Source organism: Martes martes, assembly GCF_963455335.1.
Source record: "Martes martes genome assembly, chromosome: 7".
NCBI classification, from domain to species: Eukaryota; Metazoa; Chordata; class Mammalia; order Carnivora; family Mustelidae; genus Martes; species Martes martes.
The window spans coordinates 29,142,841-29,170,303 of NC_137894.1; the positions used below are offsets into that span (position 1 = coordinate 29,142,841).

Genomic DNA, 27,463 nt, shown 5'->3' on the forward strand with positions numbered 1-27,463 from the left:
TGTGTGCTCCTGTTGTTACACCCTGAGAGGATGCATGACACGGATAGTGCTCCAGCCACCTGGAATGCAAAACCTAATCTAACCAAGAGGGAACATCTGATAAACCCCAAATGAGCAGCAGCATTTAAAAGAAGGGACTATATTCTTCCAAAATGTCAATGTCATAAGATTAAAAGTATGGCAATGTTCCAGATTAAAGGAGACCAAAGAGATAGGACAGCTAACTATAACACCTGGTCCTTGACTGGATCCAGAACTGGAGGGGAAATGGTATAAAGGATGTTGTGAGGTCAAATGAAACACAAATGGAAGGTTTAAGTATTTTATCAGTGTTCAATGTGCTCAATTAGAATATACTTATCCTTAGGACATACCCACTGAAGTACTAAAGGCCATGATACTGGTGCAGAGAGAGACAGCACACACAAGAACACGAATGACAGGGTAAGCAGGGCAAAATGTGAATACGTGAATCTAAATGAAGGGTTTTGAGGCCTTGGGTGCATCATTCTTATTCTTCTAATTTTTCTGTAACTTTGAGATTATTTCCAAATAAAATTAATTTTTTTAAAAAAGCCAACAAGGGAGCGCCGGGGTGGCTCAGTGGGTTAAGCCTCTACCTTCGGCCCAGGTCATGATCTAAGGGTCCTGGGATGGAGCCCCACATCAGGCTCTCTGCTCAGCAGGGTGCCTGCTTCCCCCTCTCCCTCTGCCTGCTGCTCTGCCTACTTGTGATCTCGCTCCCTCTGTCAAATAAATAAATAAAATCTTCAAAAAAACTAAACCCAACAGGATATGGTAGCAGTTCTTAGCTTTACTGCTCTTTGGAAGCTCCCAAGGATCTGGGATCCAGGCATCTGTAGTTCCCAAAGTTCTCTAGGTGATTCCAATGTGCAGACAATGGTGGGGAAAGTGGCACAGCCTGAGGGCTCATCCATTAAATTCAGACCAAAAAAGTGGCTCTTTTGCCCTCTGAAGAAATAAGCACTGGGGAAAAGAACCTCAGGGTAATACAAACTCCTAGTCCACTATTAAAGGGAGGAAGCTGGTCTTTTGCCAGGCAAGCAGAGAATGAGTAAAGGGGTGTGTGGGCATCCTGGGCAAGTTCAAAGAGTAGACGAGCAATGGCACATCTTCCCAAAGCAATTTCTTACTTTGGAGGCTCAGTTCTGTGGAGGGCAGAAACTGCTGAGGGCAACCAACATCAGTCCAGAGGATCGCTCACTCCAGCTCCAACCTGTGACGGGGAAGCCACAGAATGGTACACACAGAAAACCAGAAGGGGGAGGAAAAGAAACAGGGCTGGCGGGGAGAAGGTTGTGAGGACAAGCAAAACATCCCTGCCTGCTGTGCAACCTGTAGGTGGGGGGAGGGTCAGGGGACATATCAAACCACCTGTAGTTCTCAAAAACCATGACTGTTTTAGTTAATTTCCACTTTGTGAACAGGAGTTAGTTTTTACTCCTCTCTCAACACCCCCATTTTCAGGCAGGACAGACTTGCATAATTTCCCCCAAATTGACAGATCGAAAACAGAATGTGAACCCATACCCCTAGATGTGGTCCTTACTTACTCCCTAGCTCTGTTCCTAATTCTGTTTCTTCAGCTGACTGAGCCAGAAACCTGGGCCTCATGCTAGACTCCTTCCATCCTCTCCCTTCTCACTGTCCCACATGCAACCAGTGATGGAATTCCACCACCCTCCTCCCCACTGCCACCAACAGTGCCCTACTCCAGGCACTCCCACTCTCTCCCAAACCACGACACCCACACCTCACTGAAGCCCAGTCACATTCTCTCCAATCATCCCCCCTGCTGAAGCCACGGGGACATCCACAACATATCCACTGGCACCACACACGGCTGCCTCCACTTGGACCTCCACAGAATGTCATGGGACACCCTAGAGGACTTGCACTTTGCCACTTCAACTTTTTTTCCCAGCCCTGTATTTTAAGCTCCAGGAACAATAAGCTACTTACAGCTCCCTGCACACTCCAACCCATCTCACACTCCTGTGTATCCTCTCCCACAAAGCCTATCCAAACTCTGAGTTCAGGCCTCTTCTCCAAGAAGTTGCCTCTGACCCCTCTGGGTACCTCCTCTGCATTCTTTTGTTACTACAATCATTGCCCTGTATGGAAATTATCTGCTTCTGTCTATGCCTCCTATAACAGAACTCCACATTACCCTTAAAGGCAAGGATAGCACCATCACTGTATGCCGGTGTATCACATCACTGTACGCACATGCTTAGGTGTTCCATATCTGTAGGATATACTGGCTGAAAAGCATCCGTGGTTTCTGGATCCCAAGGCGTTTAGAATTTGGCAGCGGATATAATTAAAACACATGCAAATCATGATGAACTGCAGACAGCACCAACATTTAAAACATTACACTGCTGCTTGGGAACTGAAGTATCCCCAAATAATTAAAAAGCACATGTTGAGGGGTGATACAGAGTTTATTGAATTAGATTCTTCTATTTACAACTGAGATCACATCTACATACTATTTTGCTAGTCTACATGGGTACATTAAATCCTAACAAGTTTAGACTTACAATGAATGGGCTCAATCATACAAAAACACACACACACTCACACTAATTGTTTTAAAACAGTAGTGCATACATTATACTCCTCCTATAAAGCCAGCTTTGATTAAAAACTGCTAGTTTCAAAGATCAGTCTGATTTTGAAGATGAACCAAGAGACACACTGTATGATTCTAAAATCTATTTTAGCAATTTTATACATTTGCTATCTTATTGGACTACAGTATATGCTTTTTAAAAGGACACTGACGAGGGGCACCATCTGGTGTTAACTTTAACCGCAGCTGGTTTCCTCCCCCCTCCCCCCAAAAACTTTTGGCCCGAGTTCTCCATCATGAAGACTGAAAGGGCCCAGTGATACTCTGGCAGCAGCCCCATTACTGCAGGGAGGTAACAGAAGCAGGCCTAGGCCCTCCTTTGATTCTCCCACACTATGCAACCTGCAAATGGTTCTGAAATTAGAACATACACCGCCAGACTTAAAAACTTAGGGACATGGAGAGTCAGCTAGACTAGAGGAAAAGAAAATCGTAGGTGGGTAGGGAAGTAGGTGGGCACATGAAGAGCCAAGCTGCTTTGTCCAACACCTGTGTGCTTTAACTAAATGAACTCAGGCCGCCAATGCAGTCAACCTGCTCAATTCACCTTCCAAATCAGAATAACAAGACTAAAAAGCTCAGGCTTGCATGTTCTACTATGCATAGGTTCCGCCGGTGATGAGGAGCTCATAAGCAGGATCTCTACTCCTTCTGCACAACACGATGCACGCGCACAACATGCCCAGCAGCTGTGGGAAGAAAACAACAGGAGAAAAAAGGCGGCTGAAGACCCTCTCATAGCAAGTGTGTATTTCTTGGTTGGCAATGGAGCTGTTTCAAGGTTCCTCAGTAACAACAGGAACAGAAACAATTTCTAAGGAAAACATTATCTTTTTAGGAACCAACTTTTAGTTCCCCCGTCTCACACCTAAGAACAATACGTGAGGAGCAGAAACACAAGACTCTCCTCCTGCCACTCCACTCTCAATCAACAACGGTGCTCTAAAAAAGAACTTTCTGCAATGATGAAAACATTCTATATCTGAGCTGTCCAACATGGCAGCCACAAACCACATGGGGCTACTGAGCACCTGAAATGTCCCTAGTGCAACTGCAGAAATATGTTTTTTATTTTATTTAGATTAATCTGAACTTGGGACACATGCAACTGGCTAGTAGGGACCAAGACTATGTGTATTAAGGAAACTTACTGGTGGTCTTTTTAGGCACCTGGATTTGGGGACGCAGGCTTTATTAACAATCCACAAAATTCAGTACATGAATAGCCCAAAAGCCCTATGGTGGAAAACTAATCTTGATGCCAAAAAATTGGTTTGAAGGTTTTTGTCTCTTTCATAATTATTTACTATTTTCGAAATCCCGATTTGGCTCTGTGGTACTACACACACATTACTTTTAAAGGTCACTCTTCCTTCATCATTTTATTTTAATAAGTCCTAATCCTTCTGTGGCAGCAAACTGGAATTGTAATAAAGTCATGCCACATTATTTTGAATAAGCAAGAGGATTAAAATAGATTAAAGAGAAAACGATTCCAGAATTTTGACCTGGCTTCTTACAAAATATAAATCGTAACCAAAGAGCTAAGTAAGAGTAAGTTAATTTGCTGTTCTAACTTTTCATTGGCAGTGAAATGTCTCAGTTATTGGATTTTAAAAGGCAAGGCTTTCTGTACAAATGGTGTTAATCAATTTCAACAAAATGTACTGGATCCATAAACACGTTCTCAAAGTTTGAAGTGGAAGATTACTAATGAGACACAATACACAGAGAATAAGGATGTCCTCAGTCTGAATTCTCCATGGTATAAAAGTCACACACTCCAATTTCCGCCCTCAATTAGCCCACATTCTTTCTAACCAATCAGGATATATATTTGCTGCTTAAATCCATCAGTTTCATTATATCAATATTTGCTAAGTGCAATAACAGCACAAAGCACCTTGAAGACATTCTAAAAGTGGATATTATTAAAATTCAATAAATATCTTTAGCCAGTTCTGGACATGTTTTGTATCTAATTCTTAAAGAAATACATTTCCATTCACTATACATCATCAAAATATTCTCAGAACAGCTATAAAATCAAACACAATTATGCTCCCAGGGAATGTTAAACTGAGCAATAAAAATGCTAAGCTCAGAAATTACTGATTTTCTGGAAAAAAAATCTCTCTTCCCATCCCACTCCCCTCAGATTCCTTTCAGTTGGTTAACTTCTACTGAAGGAGTCAGCATTCTCAAATGGGGTCTGAAATAAGCATCATTTCTTTTCCTGACTTTTATTTCAATTAAGTCAACTTGTACTGATTTTAAAATACTAAAAAAGCTTGATAAAACCTACTCATGCTTGGGAATGAGTCTGTTTACGAACATTAAGCTCTACACATTAACTTCTTACAGTCCAAACCTCATCACTAAGTACTACAGGCTCACTTCCAAAGCTCTGCTATACAGAAATTTCACTGATTATTAAAATTTCCCAACAACAGACTTTGAAATATTTTAACTCCAGAGTTATTTCTTGCAATAAAAATTTCCCCTGCAATATTCAAGTCATGAGAGCTAATCTGCACTTAGTCTAAATATAACACCAAGCAACTGCAAAAAATGATTGCTAAAGAGAGAGGCAAGTGGTGATTAAAAAAAAGACTGCCAAGGATTAAATGTTCTAGAATATACTGTGTAGGGGGCATTATGGGAAAATAGGTATTGTTATACAAGGTTTTGGAACTGCACACTGGAAACAACCTTTTCTAAGAAAAATGTGGAAATACCTATCAAAAAGCCACGGACTCCTCAACTTCATAGCTACAAGGTTTTGCTACAGACTTTGTACATGCATACAGAGGTTATCCACTACTTGCATTTCTGTAATAGCAAGACTTATATAAATGCCCATTAATGTAGATTAAATTATAAAGTATGTCCCCAAAATGGAATACTATGCAGCCACAGTGAGACACAAGAAGGAACCACAGGTTACATACCATATGGTTCCATTTATATATTGAAATGACAAAATTTTAGAAATGGAGAACAGATCAGTGGTTGCCAGGGTATGGGGGGAGGAGGCATAGGATGGAGGCAGGTGCAGTTAGTTACAAAAGGGTACTAGGTGGAATCACTGTGGTGGTAGAACTGTTGAGTATCTTGATTGTGGTAGTGGATACGGGAACCAGGTCATAAAACTACACAGAACCGAATATACACAAATAGAAATGAAAAATCTGTATAAAATTGGTGGATTATATCAGTGCCAATACCCTGGTTGTGATACAGTATAGTTTTGCAAGGTACCACTGAGGGAAACTGGACAAAGCACACAAGGACTGAGGGAGGCTTACATTTTTCTAAATTTATATCATCTGAAAAGAATTCTATCAAATGGGTAAACTTAACACTTTTAAAAAAGTTAACAATTAAGATTTAATTTCCTCTAAAATAAAAACAAAACAAAACCTAGTCATTTAAGAATTAGCTTCCCAAGCCTCGGTTTAAATTTTCTAAAGAAGAATTACTTCAAATATTTCTTTAAAAGTGCGTCAGAATCAAGCCAGGTCCTGGGATCAAGCCCTACATCATGCTCCCTTGCTTGAAGCACAAGAGATCACTGATCTTTGAGTTGTTTTTGCCTTTGATCAGGTTTTCCACACTGAGGGCACCAATCTAAATCAGATTCTGAAAAAGTTGAGAACACTTACAGGTATTCTTTTAAAAAAGAAAACATATTAAGGAAAATTCATTATTTCAACTATGTTTTTTTCCCTTAAAACCAAAGTTTTTAAATTTTCAAAACCACTAGGTTTTGAGTCTGTGAAAGTTCTGAATCCTTGACTGAGTTTTGCTGAACTGAACACATCAAATCTTTATCAGCCGTTACCTAAAATCAGGGTGATTTAAATATAAAATGCATATGAGAAGGCATACATAAGTTAAGAGACTAGTTAAAATATTTATTAGCCTTCACTGAAAAATATTTAATGAAGCAATATCTGCCTGGTTAATAAGCATAACTAATGAGGGAATAGATAAAGTAACGATTTTCATCGGTCTTCTTTATACATGCTGTATATTTCATGATCACAAGCACCTTACAGTTTCAAAGCTTTTTTGCTGCATGGTAGTATGTGCTGATTTAGTAACACAAATAAAATCATTAAGAACGCACAGACCAGGATTTCCCTTGGGAAAAAAGACCTCCCTTATGTTTCATTATTTTTAGCTAAATGAATGTGTTTGCTCAGACAATCAAGACATGAAATAACAAGCCTGCTGATCAACATATTACTATCCTGAGCCACAAAATAAATGCTTAGAAGGGCAGAGACCATAGCAAATAAAGAGCTAGGCTTTTTAATGAATCATTTCTGAGCTGTTTGAATACCAACAAAATAAACAATCACCTTTTTGCCATTGTAAAAGGCATTTACCATCAAATACACTAGCTTTTGTTCAAATATACAGAGAGCAGGAAATCCAAGCAACTTAAACTAGCAATTACATTGGTTTTATCTAACAATTAAAAGATACCTACACTTTCTTAAGATAGATTCTCTAGGCTTGAAGCATATTTCAAGAACTACCAAAAGAACACTCTGAGAACTAGATCTGACACAAAGGACTCTCAATCATTTCAAACAATTGGCTGTTCCTCAGTTTAAGATTCCTCTAACATAATCCCTAAGATATACTGTATACACCTGAGAAACTAGTAATGTAGTTGTAACAAGCAGAAAAATAGCTGTCTTTCTTCTTTGTTTTCAGGTAAAGGATAAAGATGTGGGGGGGTTGGTGGGGGAGGAAGGAAGGAGTAGATAAAGTGAGAATTAAACATTCACCAGCTACTTTGAGCATGCCATTATCAGGTGGAAAAAAGACTGTAGGAGTTGGTAAAATAAGCCCCTTCAGCTGCCCATTTGCAGAGGTGCCAAGTGATGATGTGGACTCCTTGATGGCTGTCAGTCTGAAAAAACTAAGTCCACAAATACAGAAGAGGTTAGAGCCTCAGTTTTCACTTGGTCTTTTCTTCTGTAAAGCAAGGAAAGTGTTTCTACTAGTTTAAGAGACTAGTGCTGTAGTCATTTCTTGTTTTACATACATGGACATACAAAACCCCTGAGGACAGAAAAGCAAGCAGAAAAGCAAGCAGAAGAAATAGTACAAAAAGACAGAAAGAAAGCTTTCTATTTTCAAAGTGAAATAAAGCAGTAAAATTTTTTAAACTTCCATTAAGTTCTATTTAAGTTCTAAATACCTTCCAAGAATACACTGGGACTGGGAACAGTATGTATTTTGAACAGGCCACTCACTAATCAAGTGAAGAAAATAAAGCAAAGTCCCCTCAGACACAGTCCCCACATCCAGATCTCTGGTTTCTTAGAACCATTTTGGATCTAGGTTTAGAGATAGGAAATGGAAGATGTTGGAAACTGGTGGCCTATTCCTCAATCACTTCCAAGTTACCTATATACACCAAGTTTTAACAGCATTTAATGGTTAAAACCATTCACGGCTGACTTCAGAGAATCAGCACACTCTGATAACAACTCCTTGGCTAGCTGCACTTACCTGAATAGCTGCAAATGCCAGCGCTGCCCAGATAACATGCATCATGATTTCTTGTAGCTTCTTCACAACTAGAGCTTCGCATCCCTGAAACACACAGTCATCCTCATTAGAAGTCTTTTTTAAAAGTGAAAGCTGCAAGGTCGAATATTACTACTTAGTGGTGGAAATGGAAATAACAGAAACCCAAAGAGGGAGAGACAATGCATTTAAAAAGAATTTACAATAACATAAAACAACATTACAGACAAGCAAAAGAGCACAGAAAAGATGTTCTAGGTAAAGACAATTCATAGAGAAAAACAGGCTACCAAGCTAGATTCAAGTCTTGGCCAAGAAACCAAATTTACCTCGGCATAGAGGTCAGAGGGGTGGGCCAGACTGCCATTACAGCTGCTGGCGGTCTCTCTGCAGCAGCTCAGTGGGACACTCTGGTTTTTGGTTTCTTTGAACCAGTCTGTGTTTTCCCAGTCTGAATAGTTGTGAATTCCACAACAGTGCAGCTAGTGGGGAAGAGAACAGAAATATCAGTCCTCACAAGACACACATATCTGTGTTGAACTTTGTAATTCTGCACACTGCAGAGCTTTAATCTACTCTAGACCAAGGAGGTCCAATAAAACTTGCTGTAATGATTGAAATGTTCTGTGTCTACATGTTCAACATGTTAGCCACAAGCCACCTGAGGCTACTGAGCACTTAAAATGTGGCTATGATGACTAAGGAACTGGATTTTAAATTTTAATTTAAATAGCCACATATGACCAGTAATTTTAGAACCTCCACATGAAAAGCACATTACCCACAAGAGGTAATTTATAGCGAAGAAAACTCTTCATATCTTACATGTTAAAAATCTGGTTCTGAATTAAATATTATTTCCAATGACAACGTGCTTCAAATATTTTCCCTGAAATGTCTGGGATTTGCTTTAAGATAATCTAGCCAAGCCATGTGGAGTAAAGATGAAATAAGACTGACAAAAACTAACAATTTGGGGGTAGGTTTATGGGTACTATACTATTCTACCTTCATGTATTTCAAATTGTCCTTCCACACCGCCCCCCCACCCTGCCCCCGCCCCACGCTCTCTTTCCTGGTCTTGCTTTCTAAATGTATATGAAAAACCTCTTACCACCTCTGAAGACCCTCAAGGCACCCACCTTTCCTACTGACCATACCCTTCTTCAATTATCACCTTCCTGGCTATTATTATTTTTTTTTGTTAAAAAGTCAAATTTTTCTTACCTGGTTTTGATTAGGTGATAGTGGAAAAAACTTTTCAAGGGTGAAAGTAAAAATATTAGACACATCATGAAGCTAACCATGGCTATGAAAATACATGTCTAATTTACATAGTAATAGAGTTTAAGGTTGACCCGACAATAACTGGCCTTCAAAAAGAAATTCACCTCAAGAGAGCTCACCTGTCTTTGTACATAATCAATAGCCCGGCTAGCAGCATCAGGGTTGGTTCCATTGTAGGTTTTATACACTTTCTGAATGCTGCGATCAACCTCATTTTCCACCTGAATCAAAACAAAGAATTCAGTCCCTTAATAATACTGGTAAAATTAACATTTGTCAAGGCTCCAGCTAAAGTACCTAACTAACATGTATGGCAAGTTGCCAGATAGCTCTGTGACTTTCTCATTAGAAAAAAAATTTTCTCCCTTCCTGTCTCCACAGAAATTCAGATGAAAATTCAGACATATTACATCACAGATTAAAACCATCCAAAGAGAAGATTGTGTGCAAGATGGCAGATTAACAATCTATTCAAGAGGGAGAAAGCAGCTGAACCCTGAGACAGATATTGTAAATTATAAATGAACTGCCTTCCATTTCAAATAAACTTTTAGTGGGCTGGACTTGCTCATTTTCCTTTCCAAAGGGAGGTAAAAATAAAAGAACTTTAAGCCCCCCCTCCCCTTTGGAACAAATACCAAGAAGCTTTCCATTTTATTTATTCAATGTTTAGATTTGGCTAAATATGCAAAAGTAATCAGCAAGTTAAAAAAAAAAATCAGTCCTTAAAAGTGGCCATTTATGGGGGCGCCTGGGTGGCTCAGTGGGTTAAAGCCTCTGCCTTCGGCTCAGGTCATGATCTCAGGGTCCTGGGATCAAGCCCCGCATCGGGCTCTCTGCTCAGCCGGGAGCCTGCTTCCTCCTCTCTCTCTGCCTGCCTCTCTGCCTACTTGTGATCTCTGTCTGTCAAATAAATAAATAAAATCTTAAAAAAAAAAAAAGTGGCCTTTTATGAAAAAAGTGCAGTTCAATGTGTGAATGAGGAGACAGGAAATAAACTTCTTAACTTATTGCTGTCAATCACTAAAGTGGCAAGAAAATGTCATTTAAAATTTTGCTTGTACCAGATTCTCCTTACCCTTCTAAGATGATTAGACCTACTTAGTAATTATACCAGTTATGTGATACAACTATAAAGTTGATAACCAATAGGGGCATAATCTGATGCATTCCTTTTTGGGGCACAGCTGCCCTGGTACCTTATGTATCCATGGTCTGAATATTAAACTGGCATATTACGCCTTTGATTTAAAACTGTAAATTACATTAGGAATACTTCTACTACGTCTTTACCATAGCTTTAAAGTTATACTCCAATTAATTAATTTAAGGCAGATTGTTTAGCCTTAAATGGTACTGTAGGTAGAGAGCAAAAACAGGCAAAATAGAAACAAAGGTGAAAGAAAAGAGGAAGTGACTAAGAAAGAGGAAAGGGACAAAGAAGGGAGTGGCTGGCAACGGCTCCCTTGGTGTTCAAGTTGGAGGGACCCCTTGCTCCTCCGGACGGGCATAGATGGTAGGATCTCAACTAACAATTATCTTTTTCTAAGTCCAGAACCAAGGCATTTTTTTTAAAGAGGCAAAGGAAAATGAAGTCCTCATTAGTTCTTCGAAAGTCCTTTAGTTCTTCTAAAACAGAAAGCAGAAAACTTATGTCGTCCTCTCATACACGGCATTTATGGGCTGAGGAAATCTGAACAAACTTCTCAGCTGACCAACTATTCATCTGCAGCTCATTCTGAGGTAAAGAAAGTTAAATACTTACAAATTTTAACAGCAGAACACTTTGTTATATTAAATAAGACTAGATGTCTTGACAACTTTTTTTACCCAATTCCTAACACCTTGCCACTGCTGGACAATCAAAGATGACTGCCTCACCCTAAAGGAATTCAGAGTCCCCAGACTAGATCTTTTGAAGATATACTGTAGCAGAATCCAACAAGGGGAAAAGAGAGAAAACTATCTTGTTCAGAAATCACTTACTTATTGGTTTAATGCTTCTATTATCCTGCCTCAAATGAGGAAAGTGAATTATGATCAGATATTACAACAGCCTCTAATTTAAGCTTCAGAAGGATTTTACAAAGGGCTGTAAGATCTCCCCCATATGGAACAGTCACTAGGGTGTGCCTATAAAGTTTAGTTAACGGTTAGCTGGAAATTCTTCATGAACAAATCAACCACATGAAATAGCCTGAGGTTAAAAGTGGGCCTGGAAGAATCAAATTTTAAAATGAATCCTTCCTTCAGCAGACAGCTGAAATGTAATGTAGCTGATAGCTGAAAATTCTCTAGCATGTCTTGGGTTGAGAATATATGGGACAGTAGGAAAACCCTTTGGCTGATCTCTATCCTTCGAGTTCCAGAGATTTATGTCATATTATTAATTCATACATACAAAACCCCTGTGTTGTTCAAAGGTCAACTGGGTGAGTGGGTATATATATGGGTACCCACATGTTTGTCAAATATAGTTTGAAATCCAAGCAGCCCATCTATGATTTTGACAAAGTTCTAAAACCGTTCCTAACAAATATTTGTGGAATAAAGGACCTAATCATGACCTAAATTGACTTTCACATATTCTCTCAATCCAAAGAATAACTTGTGCTTTTCATTATTACCTCACATGTAAAAATCAGTGGCAAATGGAGTTATACTGTATTCAACAAATGGAGAAGCCTCCCAGGGTAAGGAGTAGTTGGTTGGTAAACTGAGAAAGTCCATAAAAATCACAGGCTTTTAAAAAAGTAAACATTTTCATTTAGCTTAAAGCACAGAAATGTATACTTCACACTGATCTTAAGATGCAAGCCTGTCTTGTCTTTGCATAAGATTCACTGATTAGAACACTTTATCATTTGTTCTGCACAAATCACATCCTTAATACATTGACAGTAACTTCTAGTCTTTAAACTGTTGAAACATTGCAATAAAATCAAAGTGTAGAATATACTAAATATTAATAAATTTCCCCTAAAGCTATACAGTGATCATACCCATATCTGATTTGATAAAAAATGTTTTAGTGACCACTTATTTTTACCAAGTCTCTTCAAACTGTTCAATTTTCTTTTTTTGTGTACTCATTTTTTTCATAAACTTAGTCAGTATCTAATTAACTACATAATTACACTAACAAGTAGTCGGGAGTACACTTGCATCAGGCCTGATAGCTCTCAGCCAGTCCTGGTCCCTTCCCCCATGTTCTCTCACAGAACCTTCCTCTAACAGAATCCATGTACACTGAATTCCATTTCTGCATGTGCTTCTCACAAGACCCTAAATGACACAGCACACAATACATTATAGAAAAAAATTACTGTGGTAGAAAAATACATAAAAACTGAAATAAGCAAGCTTTCAGGAGACTTCTTGAGATCAGAAACCACATTTAAACACAATCTTAGATGCCTACATAGGTATCTTCAGTGGAAAGAAGTGTTCAGAAAGAGCCTGAAATGTTGCAGTATTCTTTTTTGAAAAGATTTCCTTTTACTTACTTATTTGAGAAAGAGCAGAGAGAGAGAGCACACAAGCAGGGGGAGGGGCAGAGGGAGAGAGAAGCAGGCTCCCCGCTGAACAGAGAGCCTGATGTGGGACTCAATCCCAGGATCCTGGGATAATGACCTGAGCCAAAGGCAGACACTTAATCACTGGGCCACCCAAGTGCCCCTGCTGCAGTATTCTTAAACATAAAACAAAAGCTCAGTTCTCTGGTATGTATTCTTTATTAAGCCAGGAAACTGGACTTGTGTTTACTAAATGCATTTTGTTTTCTTAAACACACATACACACAAAATGAAGGCAAAACTGACATCTAACATTATATTAGTTTCAGCACGGTTTAAACTTTTTATATGGCAAAATGATCACCATAATAAGTCTAGTTAATTCTTTCACCATCTATAAATTTCTTTATTGTGATAAGAGAACTTTTAAGATCTACTCCCTTAGGGGTGCCTTGGTGGCTCAGTGGGTTAAAGCCTCCGCCTTCGGCTCAGGTCATGATTTCAGGGTCCTGGGATCGAGCCCTGCGTCAGGCTCTCAGCTCGCTGGGGAGCCTGCTTCCCTTCCTCTCTCTCTGCCTGCCTCTCTGCCTACTTGTGATCTCTGTCTGTCAAATAAATAAATAAAATCTTAAAAAAAAAAAAAAGATCTACTCCCTTAGCAACGTTCAGACATGCATTACAGTATTACTGACTTTAGTTGCCATGCTGTACATTATATTCCCATGACTGACTTACCTTTATAACTGGAAGTTTGTACCTTTTGTCCCTTCACCCATTTTACCCAACCTCCCACAAATGGCAATCACCAATCTGTTCTCTGTGCAATTTCTAATGAACTTTAGATATTTAAAGCAGTGACTAAACTGAAGTAAGGCAAAAGAACATATTTATTCTGATAAAATGAATTTGTTCTATTTCACTTGAAACACTTAAGCTGCCTTTTAAAACATACGAATTACAGTAGACAACATACCTTTGCTCTGTAAACGTATCCCAAAACCACTACAACAACTTCTGTGACAAAAACCAAGAGTAGGATGATGACAAACTGTAAGGAAGAAAACAGTGTCAAAGTTAAATACAAACTGCTCTAAATAGTCTTGATATAAAAAGTTACCTGAGATAACTGCTAGAAGACAAGTGCTAATTCTGTTTCAATCGTAAGAGCCAAAGAGTCTATGGAGTTTCATGCTCGATTCAAGCCAGTAATACAAACAAAATATTCCCACATACCATGATGACACACACAGTCAGTAAAGTGCTAACTTACCGTGGCAAGTCCACAGCGGCTTTCTCGGATTGTGGCGCAGCAGCCAATTAGGCCAATAATGAAAAGCAGGGCTCCTACAGCTATGATCACTACTGCAGGGATGAGAGTATACACATCTTCAAAGAAGTGGTCATAGTCATCATAAGTGATGAAGACATAGGCTCCCACATAGCATAAAATTCCAGCTGCCCCCTGTAGAAAACAAGATCAAAGCACTGGTAAAAATCTTTAAGCTCTGTTAGTAAAGTGTTCCTACTATTTCTTAGTAGGTTATCATTTAATGAGATTTGCCATCACTTTAAAAAAATTTTTTATTAACATATAATGTATTATTTGCCCCAGGGGTACTGGTCTATGAATCGCCAGGCTTACACATTTCACAGCACTCACCATAGCACATACCCTCCCCAATGTCCATAACCCAGCCACCCTGTCCCTACCTCCCCAACCCTCAGCAACCCTCAGTTTGTTTCCTGAGATTGAGTCTCTTATGGTGTGTTTCCTTCCCGATCCCATCTTGTTTTGTTTTTTCCTTCCCTACCCCCCACCATCACTTTTAAATCTACTCATACACATTTTTTTTACAGTAAAGCTGAAAAATCTATTATTCATTAGTAAGAACACTTCTTGACTGAGGCTGAAAAGTTTCCCAAACGCTGCCTTCTTTTCAATAACTGATGGTTCAGTTAAAATCAAGAAACCATGAATCCAATAAATATTGTCAAAAACAAACTCTCCTGTCCCCAAACACACAAAAAAGGCTTATATGCAATTCAATTACAGGTCTACCACAGATCAGTGGGGTGGTGGGGTATGCCTTTGCTCATTGTAGTTGCCCTCAATGAATGAAAAAAATTATGTACGAGTTATGTACAAGTGGCAGAGCCAGGATTTGAATCCAGGCAATCTAACTCCAAAATCTGCACTTCTAACCTTTACCCACCCACTTGGAAAAAGAAAATACAATAATAGTTAGTAACCTGAATATCCATTTGCAAAAAACTTACTGTCCTAAGACTGCAATAATAAAGCCAGAAGGCTCAGTTAACTAAAGAACTTTGCAAACCCTTCAATTTATCTTCAGAATGGTACTTCTCAAACTCTAAAGTTAACAGGAATCACGTGAGGGCCTTATTAAACTGCAGACTCTGATTCAGTAGGTCTGGGGTTGGGGCCTGAGACTCGGCACTTCCAAATTCCCAGACGACGCTGATGCTGCTGGTTCTTGCACTACACTTTGGAAAACAAGGTTTCCTACAGGGAAAGTGAATGCAGAAAGTCACAGAATAGAGATCTATCTACCTTATTTCGGCTCTGCTCCAGACACCATTCTCCAACTGCAGTTTTATATGCATTCTCCTCTCCTCTATCATTGTCATTTTGTTATCATTTTGTACCTGTTCAACGCTGACAGCTTAATGCCACTTGTTTATATGTGAATGATCAAATGCAGTGTGAGGCTAAGTGTTAAAACACTTAGTGTAATGAGTTATCATTTGTAGAACACTTTGAGACTTTCACAGGAAAAGAATGGTTTCACTGTCCTTTAAAACACATAAAAATTAACACATAAATAAATTTAACTAGAAAACAACCTCCACAATAATATTAGAAATATCATTAACTCTTTCAACCTAAACACGCAGTTTTCTTCTCCAGTCTATGGGACACATTTAGTTTGGGCAAACCAGATCAAGACATGAGCTCGGTTAAACTCAGAATGAGGCAAAATAAGGCCGCTGATGAACAAAGCTGCTGCTCCCTGCTCCTCACCTCAGATTCCATTAGCCTACATACACCCTAAGAGGAAACTGCTACACCCAAATGTACACGTATTCTCTCGTTTCTTTACCTCTCTGCTGTACTCTTTAGAATGCCCTATCCACACCTGCCTGAGGACTCCTTGTTGTCTATTAAGATACAGGTTCTTGGCCATTTCAGGCTGGATTAGGTGCCCTTTATGCACTCCCACATCACCTGGCTCTAACAAAGTATTTATTACAACTGTTGCAACTTAAATACGTCTCAGTGCACACACGCAGACACACACACAACTGCAGTAACCATACATGTCTCAGCACACCTTTAGGGCACAAATTTTGCCCATCTGTCTATCACCACCCAGCATCTAGAACGGTGTCTGGCGCAATCAAAATTTATTGAGTATAATTCATCTCACCCTTTCCCTTGAAATCGCACACGTCCCTTTTCTATCATAAGCTTTAGTTTTTGTTTTTTTCTCTTCGGTCTAATTTTATAGTTTTTAGTTCACTATTCAAACATGATTTGGCAACTTAATCTGGTTTACTAAATTCCTGATGGCCATCACATCCGGAATAGATTTTTAGTTTATAAATGCTGAACTTATAGCAACCATGCCTGTTCAAAAGTTCTCAGAATTCACTGACATACTTACTTAGGGGGTATATTATTATGGGATGAAGGCAGGCCTAGGAAAGGGAAAAGAAGAAAAAAAGCTTAATAGTTTGGGTGCATTAATTACAGAAGTACATGGGCTACTTAACATTCTTACAAAAAAAAATTCTTTCTTTTCTTTTTTAGATTTATTAATTAATTGAGAGGGACAGAGCGCATGCACATGCACTTACGAGCAGTGGGAAGCACAGAGTGAGAGAATCTCAAGCAGACTCCCTGCCGAGCAGGGGCTCAGGGCTCAATCTCACCCCCAAGATCATGAGCGGAGATGAAATCAAGAGTAGGATGCTCAAATGACTGAGCCACCCAGGCACCCCAATACTACTATTTTTTTTTACTATATATGTGTGATAAACACACACATGTATGTACACATACATATTTTGCTAAAGTAAATATCTTCAGTCCTCAACTGAATTAGAAGAAGTCCTAAATATGAATCAACCAAATTTTGTCCAGTTTGTTTTCATTAATCATCTTTCTATCCTTTGGATTCTTAGCTTTTCTTACTCTAAAAGGTAATTTTTATTTTTTAGAAAGCTTAATTAAAATAAATTTGAGCTTCTAATAAATGAAATTTTAGCCTACAGAAATCTGAATGAAAACAAGATAAAACTGGAAGAGATATGTATTCAATTAATCTGAAGCATAGATACTAAAGTACCTGCATTTTAAATACAAAATGATGAGCCTTTTGCCTAAAGAGACTCACAATTGGTGTTCCCTGGGAATGGGCCAAGGGAAATACTTCCAGTGCGGCCACCCTTCACCCAGACTGAAGCACTCAACTGAAAGTGAGACTCTGAGGAAGCAGAAAAACCAACCAACAGCAGATATGACCAAACATGTAACAAATGCAATGGAAGGCTAGCAGGACATGCCATCTGTAAGGCTGCCTATTTTTTTCAAATTAACTTGAGAGCAGTATCTTTTCCAAGGCTGCAAACCGGTCAACAGCCAATTCACACAGCAGAGTTGAGAACATAATAGAACTCTGTTTTGAACACATAGTGGGAAACAACTTAGTAGTTGCACACACAAAGCAGAAACTACACTGATTGCTGGTGAGTATATAAATCAGATGACTCGTAAGCAGCCTTGTTTCCTAAATTGAAGACAACTTCAAAATTTTCTTTTGATATCTGTATACAGTGTTTATATTTTAGGTTGCTTATGAAATGACATCAGTTTCTTTGAAAATATGGAGTAGGTATCCGAACAATAGCTGAAGGTCTAAAAACAATATGCAACTTCTTCAATGACTCTAACCACCAGTATGAAAAATATAGGTAGAGCTGTGTGGTATACAGAGAAGAAGTTATAAGTAATTACTAACTAGTATGTAGAGTTGTCACACAGATGTTTAATATAAGAATTACAGCTATACGAAAGGCTAAAAGGTAAGCTGGGTTAAATCCTGCTTTTGAAGGGTCATGATGGGATTGGGATCTATCAAAGGATCTGGACTTTGCCAACAAAGCAGCTGCAGAGGGGGAGGAGGTGCCACAGAAGAGGAGATGAAATGCAGAACTTGGAAGAAACTGCACTGCACTGCTTTAGTCACTGCTGAAAAAAATCTGAGCCTCGAAGGAAGATTTGTGCCAGGACAGTATACTAAAAATATTCATCCTTTTTCCAAAGACATGAAGGGAAATTTAAAGGAAAGGCTGAGGGCTGAAACTATCAAAAGAATAATTTTTTAAAAACTATTCTTCCTTATCTTTTAAAAAACTCATGCCCTAAATTAAGCCACAGAATTTTAAAATTATAGGAGAGAGAGTGCTTTTCCATACCAAGCTGTTCTCTAAAAACTAAAGCTATCTTGCTATCAAATTTTGGAAGCAGAATTCCAGAAGTATGATATTCATTTTATCCTTTTACCCTTGTACTACATACACACAAATGTAAAGTCTCTTTTAAAGTAAAACATTTCATTCTCACTTAAGATTGCTTTTTCTATAGTTTAGAAACTATAAGCTATATAAAACTATAGTAGGGGTTTTTTGTTTTGTTCTGTTTCTATTTTTCAAAACTTCTGTGAAAGAAATAGCTGATAAAATGCTGAAATCCACAAAACTACTAAATTCTTTCATTTCCTAAGGAAGAAGGAATATGAAACAAAAGGGAGCACATCATGCACAGTGCAACTTGGCAAGGGAATGTGGCACTATCAGCCTTGTTAAAAGCTAGGGAATAAAACAGCTCTGTTGTGAAAAGTGTACCTATATGGAAGTTTAGAAATGTGATGGTGAAAGCATCCCATAGAACATTTCGGTGAAGATAAAACCAAGAATAGAAGTGATTTTCTTACACTGGCATAGTCATTGATTCATGTCCAGAACTGGCAAGAATCTCAAGACAGTGTACAGATGAGGGACCATGTGAGGTCATTCAGCTAAAATCACAATGTTTGACAAGTTCTTATCCACCTGTGTGAACTGCTCCTTCAGACTAATTTTTGCCTCAAAGAATCAATTGGTAAAATAAAAGTGACTGGAATATTGGGAGAAAAAGCAATCAAGAAAAGGCAAGGTGAAAAACACTGTGTACTCTAGACTTTGTAAGAAAGCAGATTTCAAAAGGAAAGCAGAGGGTAAAAATACAAGTAGAAATCCATCTTATGTACATCCTTTAACATTTAATTCAGTTTCCTGTACACTGAAAGAAAGAGAGAGGAAAGAAGAACGAACAAACGAACGAACGAGCAGGGCAAGCTATATTCAAAGATGTGTGAGGGTACAGAGAAATGAACCCTCAGGCTGGAGTAGAGATTAATACAGAATAATCTTTTTGGAAAGCAATCTGGCAACACATACTGGCCTCAGTATTTATGATTTCACACCTATTAATTCCACTTCTAGGAATCTATCCTTACGAAAATAAGTCAAATGGAAACAAAGAATTTGTATGGAAGGTATGTTCATCAAAATGTTATAATATTGTTAACAAAATTATAGCAAAACAAAAGAAAAAACCCTGGCATCCAGAGGTATACTTGGCATTAAAGCTTTTAAATATTTTGTTAAAGCATAATTAATAATAATAAATAATAATGTAATGTGCTAAGGGGAAAACAGACAGACATTAAAAAACAGTAAATTTTGTCTCTGCATGTGGAATTATGGTGATATTAGTTTGTTTTCTTAAAATTCTTTTTAGTATCTTCTTTAAAAAGCAAATATATTATTTCCATAATCAGAAAAGTAAAATATTTATGTATTTTTTAAAGATTTTATTTATTTATCTGTCAGAGACAGAGCAGAAGCAGGGAAAGCAGCAGGCAGAGGGAGGAGCAGCCTCCCTGCTGAACAAGGAGCCTGATGTGGGACTTGATCCCAGGACCCTGAGATCATGGCCTGAGCTGAAGACAGACGCTTAACCGACTGAGCCACCCAGGCATCCCAAAATATTTAAAATTATATCTGAAATTCAGACTTTGTTGTTCTCTCACAAATGAATTCCTGTATCTGTCCTTAACCACCAACATAAAATAGGCATCTCTTCCACCCCAAATACTTTAGGCACCTCTGCTAATCTCCTCTGCTTATCACTTTTCTCTGGTCTACCTGCCTTTGACTCATCTTCAGATGTTTTCTGATTATCTAACACAATTTCGATTCTTTCAGTACACATTATCCTTCCACCCCACCCCCATCACCACATAAACATCACCTTTCAAGGAGACAAAGTAAAAAAAAAAAAAAAAAAAAAAATTCTTACTTAGGATTGCCAGGTTTTGACAATAAACCACTTCTGCCATCATTATCTATATCACTGCATTACTGTCATCATTCTTAAAGAAGAAACATCTTAATCCTTTTGCACCGCTATTATTTTGATGATATGCCAGAGGTCATGTTCCTCAATTCTGCCCTATTTTCATTTTCTGTATTCTATTTTTTTATGCCATTGTTTATCTAGTTTAACAAAGTTGTTCACCTAATCCAATTTATAGCTACCAGCTGAAAGACCCAAAAGTTTGGGTGGTAATGAAACTGGAGATGAAATAATTACCGGAGCCAGATTATTTTAACAGCATGGAAACTGGCTATTTTCAGACTGTAAGGCTCCAAGGTTCATCTGAGAAGCATGGAATTTAAACATGCAATTTTCTTCCTGAGACCTTCTGTCCCCACAATCTACTCTGACTATAAAAAGAATCAGTGAATACTATAGGAGCCTGAGATGCATAAACTTTATAGTTTGTCCATATTAGGTATTATATATTTAATCAGTAGAAGCAACAATGTAAGATACAATATCTTGGCATTTACTATATATACCCCCCTTTAGTAAATAAAAACCAATTTATAAACACAAGTAATTTTTCTCATCACCTGATTCTACCAAACTATTAAGGTAGGGGAAGGAGAAGACATAAAGGAAGACTTGAGACTACCCATAAGATTTATTTGACGGGGAGAGAAGGAGGAATGTACACCTAGAAATTAAATTCGATAAAGTATTAGAAGAGTTTGCCTATCTGCTCCCTCACGCCATGGGCTGTTAAAAAACAGGGACTGTCTTTTTGTTTTTCATACTTCTTAGAAACAAGTAAAGCACAGATATTCAACAAGCATTTATGAGTGAATGATTCTTAGGGTATATCTGTCTGGTGCAAGTATAAATTTTATGGAATATGTTTTCTGCAAAAATCCTAGAATGAACTGGATCTAATGGAACAAAATCCATGAAAATATTTTAATGCATGATAAATATTTTAAAAAGCTAAGAAACAACCTATTCCTCAAATTCCAACTAAAGAGAACACGCCTGCATTTGGTCATCTGACTGATTCCAAGTTCCCAATGCTGAATTCCTTCAGTCAATAATTACTCAGAGCCACAAGGCACTTGATCAGTGGACAGATGACTCTAAATGAATTAAGACTGGAAACATTCAATTTCTTAACTGCCAAACACAAGGTAAGAAATAGGTCTCCTATTATGTACCATGACTAGCTTACTGTCAAAGTTAGCTTTTCTTTTGGTGAATTAAAAAAACAATAATGGGGGGAAAAATCTGTTAGCTGAAGGTGTGTTCTGGTGACACAGTCTTTGTCAGAGCAGTCATTCATGATGATAGAATATGGGAAACAGAGAAGCGAATTCCAGGATGTCTGATGAAAGTTCCAGTTTAAAAGTATCACATCCCCGGGACGCCTGGGTGGCTCAGTTGGTTAAGCAGCTGCCTTCGGCTCGGGTCATGATCCCAGCGTCTTGGGATCGAGTCCCACATCGGGCTCCTTGCTTGGCGGGGAAGCCTGCTTCTCCCTCTGCCTCTGCCTGCCATTCCACCTGCCTGTGCTCACTCCTTCGCTCTCTCTCACAAATAAATAAATAAAATCTTTTAAAAAAATAAATTAATTAAAAAAATAAAAAATTTTAAAAAAAGTATCACATCCCCAACCCAAATGCATAAGAAGTGCTGGAAAACACAAAATATGTATAAGAAGATTTCTGACAAGAAGCTTTCCTTGAAATATTTCATTATAAATTTTTTTTAAAACAAAAGCACGAATGTATAGTTAAATCTTCTTTTGGTAATTTACCAAAAGAAAATATACCAAGTATATTTTTACCATTAGGCCTACAGGCTGTTCCCTGCTTTAAATGCCTTCATCACCCCCAAATCAGCTCCTCCTTATACTCCAGATTACATTTCACCTCTTCAGGGAAGCCTTCTTTGCCAACCTAAAGCAGCCATTCACTCACTCACTCTGTGATATCACCATGTTTTAATTGTCTGCATAATCACATCAGTATCTGATATTTTTCTTGCTTATTTTTGCTTGCTCCCCTAAAAAGAAAGTTCCGTAAGAATAAGATCTTCACTGTCTTTTCCACCATTTTATCAATAACATAAGCACAAACTAAATGCCCAAGTATCTGTGCTATATTTAACAAAGGAACTTTCCGTAATTATATATATTCAGCTGGAAGTATGATGTGAAGCTTTTTTTAAAAAGATAAATCCTAAAGGTTACATATGGCTTTCAAATATGATTTGTATGTATAGGGGACTACATATAAGTGAATGTAGATTTGTGAAGGTGCCACATTCTGAAGTTACTTATAAAGGCACTTAAAAAGTGTCTGACCTTCGTGTCATAATTCCTACTCCATTGATGTTTTAGCGTTACTATTGCCTCTCACACAAATGAAAAACAAAAAGTCCAAACAGATATGACACATTATATATTCTACAAGCATGGACAAAGTTTTGTCTTGCAGTCCCTATAATGCCCAAGACACGTATCAGCAAAATAAATACAAGCCAACTGGCTTTTTCTTACAGGATAGAAAAAGTAAAGGCAATTTGTGTAATATGGAACTTGACTGAATACTCAACCAATTTCCCAGAATAAAACCTGAAAATTAAAAAGTACTGATTTAAACTTATTTTAGATGAGCCCTCCTCTGGGTCAGATCAAATGACCCACTGAATTAAGAATCCTTTCTGACCTTGGTACAAAGGTGCAGTTTACAGAAGAGGCATTAGTTCTCCTTGAAATATTTCATTATAAATTGAAGACTATTCCATTAGTCTTCAGCATTTAGTCATGTACCTCAAACACTCCAGTTCTCCATAAATTACCATGGCCTAGCACTAATACGCTTATACGTAAAAAATAGAAATTCAAGTGGTACACCTGAATTCACTTGTCCAAAATTATCTTTCAAGTTACAGGCCCTAACATTCTGGAATTTTGTAAGGAACTCTCTAGTTCCATGAGGACAGCCTTCAGGATTTTAGTAACGATTGTTCCCCCTTTTAGTTTGTGCCTTTCCACGGTTAATCTTAGACTGCACACTCCAAAAGGATACAGACCAAGTCAATATTAACAATTTCAACTGTCAGATCATTTAGCGCCAAGCCTAGGTATTTCAGGAACATATCTAGTTCCACAGCTCATTGAACAAACTGTCAACTAAAACAGGATTATCAAGATATTAAAAGGTATAGTTTTTTTTTTGTAAGATTTTATTTATTTATTTGACAGAGAGAGAGAGATCATAAGTAGGCAGAGAGGCGGGGGGGGTTCGGGGGAGAGGGGAAGCGGGCCCCTACTGAGGAGAGAGCCCGATGCAGGCTTTGATCCCAGAACCCATGACCTGATCATGACCTAAGGCAGAGGCTTAACCCACTCAGCCACCCAGGCACCCTTAAAAGTTTAAAGATCTTGCCAAAGCAATTAATCCACAGTCACAACAGCCATTACCATCTGATAGTGAATAGGCGGTGCTATAGAACTATAAAGTCTTTAAAAAGTTGCCAAGGGAACCTAGGTAAACTTTTGATATACTCTATGCAGGGAATGTTTATTCTTGTGCGTGCACGGGTGTGTTTGTGTGTGTGTGTGTGTGTTAAGGCATCAAAAGGAGGGAGGGGCCGCTATTTAAGAATACACTTAGGGGCGCCTGGGTGGCTCAGTGGGTCAAAGCCTCTGCCTTCGGCTCAGGTCATGATCCCAGGGTCCTGGGATCGACCCCCACATCGGGCTCTCTGCTCGGCAGGGAGCCTGCTTTTCCCTCTCTCTCTCTCTCTCTGCCTGCCTCTGCCTACTTGTGATCTCTGTCGGTCAAATAAATAAATTTTTAAAAACCTCTTAAAAAAAAAAAAAAAGAATACACTTAGGGGCGTCTGCATGGCTCAGTTGTTAAGCATAAGCCTTTGGCCCAGGTCACCATCCCAAGGTCCTGGGATCGAGCCCCGCATCAGGCTCCCTGCTCATTGGGAAGCCTGCTTCTCCCTCTCCCACTCCCCCTGCTTATGTTCCCTCTCTTGCTGTGTCTTCCTGTCAAAATGAATAAATAAAATCTTAAAAAAAAAAAGGATACACTTATTAGAACTGAAGAATGCACTACAAATTCTCAGAACCAGTTAAGATCTGTTGTATGTACTTCCTCGTAATGACCTAATTTTTTAAACTGACAAGTCAGTGTACTTTAAATGATGGTACAGGCTCTAACCAAGGTTAAAATTAGTATGGTTTAGAGAAAGTGACTCTAACCTGGCTAGTGGGTTCCTTCTCCCTTACAAATCTTTTAAAAGATTTGCTCTAATATCACGGGCTCCAGAGTATAAGACAACGTGGGTTTGAACATAGACTCTGCCACACCTTGGGTGTGCAACTTCATCTCAGTAAACCTTAATGCCCTCATCTGTAAAATATGCGTAGGAATATTTACTGCCAGATGGGGTTACTGTGAGAACAGCACTGTAAATTGCTCAGCACAATGCCTGGGTGTAATAAGTACTCAAATGTTAGTTATTACCGGCATCATCAGATTCCAACGATCTGTCCTTAAACCAATCCTTTAGTGGGAGACACATCTAATACTGTTTCCTCATTAGTTATGTTCCACTAATCCTGCTTTAAGCCACAATCTCCCCCTTGCATGTCTGCTTAACTTATCACAGCTCACAAAAGCTTTACTATCCTACTAACCTAGAAAAACGATATTTTTACTACACAGTATGACTTTAGTCTTGGCAATAACCCACTATGAAAAGCACAGCTGAAATTCAATCTAACCTTTCTTTACAGAAGTACCAGTAGTACATATACTTACACCATTCTAAAGATTGATGAGCAATCACTTAGAATTAACTGATATTTCAGAGTAAATGAAAATTTAATTATCTTTTAATTGTTTTTAAAGATTTATTTGTTTGAGAGAGAAAATGCCCAGAACTGGGAGGGAGAGAGGGAGAGAATCCCAAGCAGACTCCCCACGAGTGAGAGCTGGGCTAGGGCTCAGGGCTCAGGGCTCAATCTTGGGACCCTGAGATCATGACCTGAGCCAAATCAAGAGTCGGATGCTTAACCAAATGAGCCACCCAACTGCCCCCCAAAATTTAAAGAAAATGGTTCCTGTATTTTAAATATTGTGTTACATTAACAATTCCAGTCCATGAGACTGAATAGTCTAGAATTCACTTGATAGTTTGTTTTTCAGAATCAAATAGCTATGCTCATAAAAATCCCAAGAAACTGTAAAGGGTACAAAGCCAAGTCTCTGCCTAAGTACCTTATTATCTAATAGAGTGTCTCTCACTTGAAGATCCCTGAAAAATTCTTTTACCTTTTAAAAAGGTTTGTAACTCAAACTAAAGTATGAGAAACACTGCTCTAATTGGAAGAGGTCATAGAAACCCCTGGGTGATTTTGAAAAGGTACTAGCAGGACCCTTTCCATCACACCATAAATAACCTAAAAGACTCCATGGCAATATTTGTGCATAGTGCCTTATTATATATAATTATCCTTTTATGCTATAGCAGTCAGAACATGAAAAGTTTCATCCTCTGTTGAGGTGGGGGCGTGTAAGAAGGCAAGGATTCTTTCCAAATGAGGTGTGTGTGTGAGAAGTTGTATGGGGACATACAAAAGTATGGGAAGTGGGAATGTTCAAGAAGTGTCTGGGGACTGGACAGCAAGTGTTTAAGAACATGACCAGTCATGAAGAAGGAAAGGTGACTTAAGACTTCTGCTGCAATACCAAGAGGAGGTTGAACCTTATTGTAGTGCTGAAGATTTTTTCGGGGGAGGGAGGTTGTTTTTTTTTTTAAATAAAATGATGTGAGGGAAGAAATGTTTAATTTATCAGGGTGCAAGGTCCAGATGTACTAGAGGGTGGAGAGCGATAGGAACAACACCGGTTACTACAAAAGTTCCTGGCGAGATAAGAACCTGAATTGCCATGAAGTGGTTATAAACACCCCTTTCTTTGGGGGCGTGTCCAAAAAACCCCCACAAGCCACCTCTGGCTGAAAGTGAACTCACTGCTTTCAAAATCTTTTGACATCCGAATCCTATGTAACCAGGGCTTATGATCTCAGGTTACTCACGCCCAGTGACCAAAACAAATATCCCGATTTTCTTGGGCAAAGAATGATCTGGCTTATCAGGTAGAAACCTTTCCGTTTTCTGGGCGGGTAACCAGCTAAGCAGTTCTCTACACACAAAGAGCAGTAAGTCAAAATCCCTCAGCCCCGAGTTGCGAGCGTCCCCGCGGAGCCGCACGTTTGCTCACACGCCTCGGGGCTGCCACTGGAGCTACGGGGGCTCCGGGCCCTGACAAAGAAGCAGAGCCTGACCCTTTGGGGAGTATCCTATTTCGAGCCTTGAGGTCCTGAAAGAATCTGCAGTGAGAGCCCGCCGTGGAGCAGTCTGGTCCAGGGGGAGGGCCGCAGCCTCACAGCCCGGAGCCCCTGGCGTGGAGCCAGCGGGCCGGGGACCCAAGCCCCGGCGCGGAGGCCGCCGGAAGCCCCTGAGGGCTTCCCTTCCCCGCCCTCCGTCCCAGCCCGAGAGGAAGCCTCCGCCGCCGGGCCCCGTCGCCCGCAAGCTCGTCACCGCTGCCCCCGCAGCGCCGGGCCGGTCGAGCGCCTCAGTAGAGGCCTCCCCTGGGCCGCGCTGCCGGCCCCTCGCCCTTCCCTGCCCGTCGGCCCCGCTCACCCAGAAGATGAGGTTGAGAAACACCAGCACGGTCTTGGAGGAGGTGATGCCGCACTGGCCCATGGTGCCGGCGGCCCGCGGGGGCCCTGCTCGGCGAGCGGGATGCGCTCACCGAGCGCGGCGGCAATGGCGGCGCCTCTCCACTGGGAAGTGCCCGGCCTGCGCGGCGCTCACCGCAGCCCCCGGTGCCGTCGCGCAGCTCCGGCCCCAGCAAGCACCTCGCTACTTCGCGCAGCCGCCGCAGATCCCCGGGCTCCCCGCGCCGCTCCCTAGCAACCGAGTCC

The 27,463-nt window shown here is 39.5% G+C and overlaps 1 protein-coding gene across 1 annotated transcript; it reads right to left on the reverse strand.

The window, feature by feature from the left end:
• Nucleotides 1-2,541: 2,541 nt before the first annotated feature.
• TSPAN3 (tetraspanin 3) lies at nucleotides 2,542-27,463 on the reverse strand. Its single transcript, XM_080808682.1, has 7 exons — nucleotides 27,180-27,463; nucleotides 14,282-14,473; nucleotides 13,985-14,059; nucleotides 9,616-9,717; nucleotides 8,539-8,691; nucleotides 8,192-8,275; nucleotides 2,542-3,348 (listed from the first exon to the last, which is right to left on the reverse strand). The coding sequence occupies exons 1-7, from the start codon at nucleotides 27,240-27,242 to the stop codon at nucleotides 3,256-3,258; spliced, it is 762 nt and encodes a 253-aa protein (XP_080664808.1). The 5' UTR covers nucleotides 27,243-27,463; the 3' UTR covers nucleotides 2,542-3,255.

Coding starts and splice junctions, on each gene's coding strand:
- TSPAN3 (XM_080808682.1), bottom strand. CDS start 27,242: ATGGGCCAGTGCGGCATCACCTCCTCCAAGACCGTGCTGGTGTTTCTC. Junction 14,474..27,179: donor TTCTCAACCTCATCTTCTGG/GTGAGCGGGGCC, acceptor TGTTTTCTACAG/GGGGCAGCTGGAATTTTATG. Junction 9,718..13,984: donor GATACGTTTACAGAGCAAAG/GTATGTTGTCTA, acceptor GTTTTGATTCAG/GTGGAAAATGAGGTTGATCG.